The 7,231-nt window shown below is 35.5% G+C and overlaps 2 protein-coding genes across 2 annotated transcripts; both read left to right on the top strand.

Annotated features, from left to right (window-relative positions):
* LOC111394450 (thaumatin-like protein 1) lies at window positions 1–1,813 on the top strand. Its single transcript, XM_023020279.1, has 3 exons — window positions 1–179; window positions 251–935; window positions 1,489–1,813. The coding sequence occupies exons 1-3, from the start codon at window positions 113–115 to the stop codon at window positions 1,667–1,669; spliced, it is 933 nt and encodes a 310-aa protein (XP_022876047.1). The 5' UTR covers window positions 1–112; the 3' UTR covers window positions 1,670–1,813.
* A 4,077-nt stretch (window positions 1,814–5,890) lies between these two features.
* LOC111394149 (thaumatin-like protein 1) lies at window positions 5,891–6,647 on the top strand. The gene is made up of 2 exons (XM_023019919.1): window positions 5,891–5,900; window positions 6,009–6,647. Exons 1-2 carry the CDS (start codon window positions 5,891–5,893, stop codon window positions 6,569–6,571), a joined length of 573 nt encoding a protein of 190 aa, XP_022875687.1. The 3' UTR covers window positions 6,572–6,647.
* The last annotated feature ends 584 nt before the right edge of the window (window positions 6,648–7,231 follow it).

The following is a 7,231-nucleotide window of genomic DNA, read 5'->3' as shown; positions in this document are numbered from 1 at the left end:
GAATTCTTTCTCACTACTTTCTCTCGATTTCATCCCATAAACTGCATCATTTCTTCACAGAACAAAATTTGAAATTTTGATCATCTCTTCACAAATCAGTAATCTTCTCCAAATGTCCTCAAAATTTTCTTCTCATTTCGATTATATTACCCTCGTTTTTCTACTGATCTTCGGCAAAGGTATTACTGTTAATAATCTTCGATTTAATTTCCATTTTCTGCCATTTTGATTTACGGGATTTCATTTTCAGGTTCTTTAGGGGCTACGTTTACATTGACGAATCGATGTGATTATACAGTATGGCCCGGAATATTGGCAAATGCTGGTAGTAGTAAATTGGACAGTACCGGATTCGAACTTCCGTCCGGCGGGACCCGGACGTTCCAAGCTCTGCCGGGCTGGTCGGGGAGGTTTTGGGGCAGAACCCATTGCACATTTGACCCGAACACCGGCCAAGGAAGTTGCGCTACCGGTGATTGCGGCTCCAATCAGGTGGAATGCAATGGAGCCGGCGCAGCGCCGCCGGCTACCTTAGCCGAATTCACGATAGGGTCGGGTACGAATTCGGGTGCCCAGGATTTCTACGATGTTAGCCTTGTTGACGGATACAACTTGCCAATGATAGTCCAGCCGAAAGGAGGGTCGGGCGCCTGCGGTTCAACCGGGTGCATAACTGATTTGAACCGGATGTGCCCGAATGAGTTGCGGGCCGGTGACGGGCATGCATGCAAGAGTGCATGTGAAGCGTTTGGGAATCCAGAATACTGTTGCAGCGGCGCGTATGGTTCACCCACTACCTGTCGGCCATCAACTTATTCTGAGATTTTCAAAACTGCATGTCCGAGATCGTATAGCTATGCATACGATGATGCTACGGGTACATTTATGTGTAGTGGGGCAAATTATGAAATCACGTTCTGTCCCTCACGTACGAGGTAAACTAAATCAAAAGATATTTTTTCATATGTAAGTTAAGATTTGCTTTCGAAAAAAGGAAAAAAAATGCTAAATTTGTTAGTAAAAAAAGAATAATTTTGAAATGTTATTAGACAAAATAAGTAACTTAAAAATTTTGTGTTCATTTTCATAATCTTTTGATCATCTTTCTTTGGTCGAGACAATAATTTCATGTTAGTAATCATTTTGTTGATATCAATCACATTATGTCTCTGTTTCATTCAGATAAAAATCATATTTTTAATAGATTTTGATAGAAATAAATGAAATGTGTGCTTAACAAGCTGTGGTACCCAATAAATTTTGAACAACTAATCATACATGGCTAAATTTGGAACTTCATAGAGCAAAGGGTTGTTCATTTGTCCTACTAGTAAAGCATAGGAAACAAAAAGGAATTGATTTCGTCCTTGCCTCGTAGTTTCACTCTTACTTTCTCCTTCTATTATATTTGTAAATGGCGAATAGCAAAATTGACATTAGGTTGCTATCATACATAAATGATGTACTTTTTTGAAACTTTTCCTGCAGTCTAAAATCTTCAAGAGACCCTTCCTCGCCGGAAACCGCCACCGGAACAACCATCGGCAGCAACCTCTCATCATGGCTGCCAAATTTTGTCACAGGAGATTCTTCAAGAACCATGCCAAATTTTGCCTTGCATTTTACTCTTTTTGTAACCTTTTTCATACTCCTTTTTCTTTACATATAATTCACAAACACTTTACACTTCACATTCACGTCATAGTCACATTGCTAGCAAGGCCAATGTAAATACATATTGTAAAGCACAATTTTCCAAGACGTTTGTATAGAAACCTAAATTATTTCAAATTTTGTTTTGCTTTGCAATGAATTTGTCCATTATGATTGGTGGGTGCTCCTTAACAAAGATTGTCAATTGTATGATCTTTGCTACAAAATATATATTATGGGATCATATTGTCTTACATGTGGACCCTCTATTGTTTAGATAATAATATATATTCGAGGCTCGAAAAATACTTCATGTTAAATTGATCCACACGCGTCTTTCTTAATGTGTTAACGGGATTATGTCATTCTCATGAACAAAAGTTTATTTAATTTTATGTAATATATATTCAAACTATTTTAATTAATTTTCTTTTGATTTATGCTCAATGTGTTAATGTAAAATCTTGACTCACTATTGTTGATATTAGTGAAAATGATTTATCAAAGTACTAGTAAGTACAAATGAATGCAGGAATGGCAATATTCATTATTCTTGGTAAGAAAGACATGTTGGAAAGTTTCTGATTGTTTCATTATTGTTGGAAATTACGAGAGGCAGAATCTGAAAATTCATACAAATATAAATTAAACAGTAACGCATGAAATGGAGAATATAGGAATCAAAATGAAACCACAAAGGAGAGAATAAATTTGGAAATTAAAGACCGATCATGTTATAAACACTGTCATAAAGTAATATTTGTACCCTCTCGACTTTGAGATTACTTATAGGATACACTAACAAATAGCTCAGAGGATCAACAAGAATTGAAGCGGAAGCATATCTAAAAATTTACGGCACAGAGACGAATTTTGGTAACATGGCAACAACATTCACTATTTTGCGGACAATAAAATAACAAGTGGGCAACCAATGAGAAACGGTCATAATAATGTTTACAAGTCATTTTCATTCTCTTTATAATTCAAATTAAGGCAAGACTATAAAACGTGTTAATATTCAAAAAGAAAAATACAAAATAGACAGATGGTCCTGGAGGAGAAAGAAAATTTGAACATTTGAAGTACAAGAAAATTCCAAAAAATTGGGCCTCAATTAAAAAAAATAAAATAAAATAAAAAAAAAAGAAAATTATATAGATGAGACTATTTATATGTATTGAAATATTCATTGGTTGTCCGCTGATTTCATTATTTTTTCGAAATCTATATATTCATCCAACAAAAATAAAATAAAGAATCGTTGTCATAACTATCTATTCTTAAATCTCAACCCCTTCAAAATCAAATATTACATCAAATCAAATAAGTACTTCTAAAATAGACAAATTAATGTTCCAATTCAAGAAATTTATTAGATATAGAAAACAATAATGCTACATGTACATTATTATTTACATCATTTTTGACATTGTACTACGTGACAATACATGATTTGACAGTTAAAAAAACACACACATTTTTCCACCCAACACTTTTTGAAATACAACGGAATGTACACAAAAATGTACACCATATAATGTACACTTAGCATAATTCTATAGAAACAAAAATGCTACATGTACATTATTATTTACATCATTTTTGACATTGTGCTACGTGACAATACATGATTGGACAGTTAAAAAAACACACACACTTTTCCATCCAACACTTTTTGAAATACAATGGAATGTATACGAAAATGTACACCATAAAATGTAATAAGGTCAGAGGTTTAAAATCTAGTGTTTCAAATTAAGAGGGAAAACATTTAGAATATAAGAGAGGAATACTGAACAAGTTAAAAAATTACAAATTGACCACCTTTAATAAGCTTCCCTTTTGATCCTCCTCCAGTCTTTGCCAGAAGAGGTAAAGGAGACTCAATAGTGTAGATGAGAGATAGAAACGTGATAGAGGGATGAAAGATAGAAACGTGATAGAGGGACTTTATGTCTCTGATTTAGATGGATTTGGGTTAATGGGTTAAGTTTTAAATTCAATTGGCTTTAAGTTTTAGTTTTAGTTTTGTTCGTTTTGAAAATAAATCTTCTTAAGTTCTATAAATCTTGCACGTTCTTGAATGTTTATTTTTCCTTCTGCGAATTCATTGATCTTGGTGGAATAAAATTAATATTTCTAATCTTCAACAATTGGTATAAGAACTTTTGGTTTGATTGAAGGAATGATTGGTGAAGAAGGAACGTCACTGGGAATCTACAAGTTTGATGGTATGAGTTTTGCGTTATGGACGATGTGGATTTAGAATTATCTGTACAGTAAAAAAATGTACCATCCTCTTTTGAATGAAAAGAAAATGAAGGATGATGAATGAAAACTCATTGATCGTCAAATTTTAAATATTATTTGATTGACATTGTCTAAGAACGTAGGTCAAAGCATGACGGAGGAAAAAATCATGGTAGATTTGATGAAGGTATTGTCCAATATGTATGAGAAGCCATCTACCTATAACAAGTTGCATATGATGAAAAATAATTTAGTTCTATTTGGGGAGAGATTCGCAGGTGGTTGGCCGTCACACGTACAATGTCCACCTTGCCGAGTGCAGAGAAATGGATGAGATAGGAAGCACGACTTGGCAAAGCAAAGTTAAGAAAATTGCACTTGCTACTTCCGTTTACAACATTTGGATGGCTAGGAACAAGAATATTTTTGAAGATCTTGTGCCACACGTTGATTGTGTTGTAAGTCGGATTAAAATGCACGCATACAATGTTATGTTCAGTTTGTATCTATATGTTTTAATTCATTATGAATCATTAGCTTTGGCCTCTTAGCTATTATAGTCTGTACACCATTTCCCATTTCTTTTTACTACCCGGGTATGGCCGGTATATTTGTAATTGACTCTTGATGTTTGTTTTGCCCGGGTATGCTCGATATACTTGTACATGAAGTTTTGATCTATAAAGTTTATATTTGCCGACCAAAAAAAAAAAATTATGTAGTTTGAAGATGGCTAATGTGCACTAGAATATTTCAATAAATTGAATACATCATCAACTAGTTGGTCTTAGTTGAGATTAAATTTGATGATATGAGGTATGCATTCTAATCTTAATGGGATCACTGCCGAATACTTGGGAACCTATGTAGCTGGGGTCAGTAACTCTATAGGCAATGCAAAACTGAAATTTAGTGATGTTTGCGATACTACTGTAGTGGAAGTCAATAGAAAAGATACTAGAAAAGTCTCGACATCGAATTCTAGTCTAAAAGTTGAGAACAGAGGTAGGTGTTTCAAGAAAAATACTAATAAAGGCAACGACGTGAAGTGGAGAAATAGTATAAGCAAGACCATGTCCTAAAAGAATGTGAAATGCTAAACAATGGCAAGATTAGCCATACGAGGAAGAATTCCAGGGTACCAAAGAAAAACGAAGAACGAAAATGCTAATATGGTGACTAAAGGGTACAAAATGCTCTATTATTGTCGGTTTACAGTCCTATTGATTCTTGGATGATGAATTTAGGAGTGTCTTTTTGCACCACTGTTATCATGAGAGTATAGATAACCCTATTGCTAGGAATTATGAAAAGGTATATCTTGCTGATAGAGAACATAAAGATATTGGTGGTGAAAGTAATGTCAATTGGCAGATGAAAATGAGTTTGTATGGAAAATTCATAAGGTGAAACATGTACCTAAATTGATGTGTAATCTGATCTCAGTGGGCAACTTGATGATGAAGGTAATAATATGATTTTCGGTGTTGGTGCTTGAAAAGTCACTGAGGGAGTCATGATTTTTTTTTTCTCGACGAAATAAATCTGGAACTCTTTACATAACTTTCAATTGTAGATATAAGGATCTAGTTTCTGATTCAGCTGTTAGTTCTGATTTGTGGCACTGTAGGCTGAGATACATGAGTGGGAAGTGAACGAAAGTGTTTCGGGTATAAATGGAAGCTATCGAGACTGAACCATGTTGAACACATTTATGTGATGGATGTATTTTCGACAAATAGAAAATGCTTAGTTTTTCTAAAATCAGAAAGGAGCCAAAAGTTTCAAAATTAGGGTTGATTCGTACAAATGAATTTGAACGTTCAATTGTTACATTCCTTAGAGGCTCCAATTATTATGTAACAAACTTTGATTACTCAAGCAGGATGGTAAGCATTCATTTCTAGAAGAATAAATCTAATTCTTTAATGCCGTCAAGAATGGAAAGCGATGGTTGAAAATAAGACATATTTGTAGTCAGATAATGGAAAAGAGTATATAGATGATGATTTTAAAAAGTATTGTGCTGACAATGAAATCAAAATGAAGAAAACCATTCCGGGAATACCTCAATAAAATGGTATGGCCGAAAAATGAATAAGACTTTAAACAAGCTCTGCCGGGCTGGTCGGGGAGGTTTTGGGGCAGAACCCATTGCACATTTGACCCGAACACCGGCCAAGGAAGTTGCGCTACCGGTGATTGCGGCTCCAATCAGGTGGAATGCAATGGAGCCGGCGCAGCGCCTCCGGCTACCTTAGCCGAATTCACGATAGGGTCGGGTACGAATTCGGGTGCCCAGGATTTCTACGATGTTAGCCTTGTTGACGGATACAACTTGCCAATGATAGTCCAGCCGAAAGGAGGGTCGGGCGCCTGCGGTTCAACCGGGTGCATAACTGATTTGAACCGGATGTGCCCGAATGAGTTGCGGGCCGGTGACGGGCATGCATGCAAGAGTGCATGTGAAGCGTTTGGGAATCCAGAATACTGTTGCAGCGGCGCGTATGGTTCACCCACTACCTGTCGGCCATCAACTTATTCTGAGATTTTCAAAACTGCATGTCCGAGATCGTATAGCTATGCATACGATGATGCTACGGGTACATTTATGTGTAGTGGGGCAAATTATGAAATCACGTTCTGTCCCTCACGTACGAGGTAAACTAAATCAAAAGATATTTTTTCATATGTAAGTTAAGATTTGCTTTCGAAAAAAGGAAAAAAAATGCTAAATTTGTTAGTAAAAAAAGAATAATTTTGAAATGTTATTAGACAAAATAAGTAACTTAAAAATTTTGTGTTCATTTTCATAATCTTTTGATCATCTTTCTTTGGTCGAGACAATAATTTCATGTTAGTAATCATTTTGTTGATATCAATCACATTATGTCTCTGTTTCATTCAGATAAAAATCTGTCTTTACGACTTCTCCATTATTTATATATTTGATCAAAGGTTTGTCACTTGACAATTTTTGTAAATAAGTGATAGAGAAACTTAAACTCTATTATTTATATCTTTAATTCTTTCTATGTTGCCAACCCTTCCCATCAATGTGAGCTTTTGAGAAAGATGAGCCTATTATCCTCATAGTAACTTTTATCCGTTGAACGACGGCCTTTCCACTCGACTCCGTCGGATCACAAAGGCCGACTTTCGTCCCTGCTTGACGGGTGGGTCTTGTAATCAAGCTCCCTTCTACCTTTGCACTCAAGGGCCAATCTCCGTCCGGCCCGCGGAAACCTTTGCACACCTACTTTCAGAGATAAATTCATGAGAATTAAACGGTAAACAAAAACTTTCAAACCAAAAGAAAAAACCC

This window comes from Olea europaea, chromosome 5 (assembly GCF_002742605.1).
Source record: "Olea europaea var. sylvestris chromosome 5, O_europaea_v1, whole genome shotgun sequence".
NCBI lineage: Eukaryota > Viridiplantae > Streptophyta > Magnoliopsida > Lamiales > Oleaceae > Olea > Olea europaea.
Note: the sequence above shows the minus strand (reverse complement) of the source record. Positions and strands in the feature narration are given on the sequence as shown.

Coding starts and splice junctions, on each gene's coding strand:
- LOC111394450 (XM_023020279.1), top strand. CDS start 113: ATGTCCTCAAAATTTTCTTCTCATTTCGATTATATTACCCTCGTTTTT. Junction 180..250: donor TCTACTGATCTTCGGCAAAG/GTATTACTGTTA, acceptor TTTCATTTTCAG/GTTCTTTAGGGGCTACGTTT. Junction 936..1,488: donor TTCTGTCCCTCACGTACGAG/GTAAACTAAATC, acceptor CTTTTCCTGCAG/TCTAAAATCTTCAAGAGACC.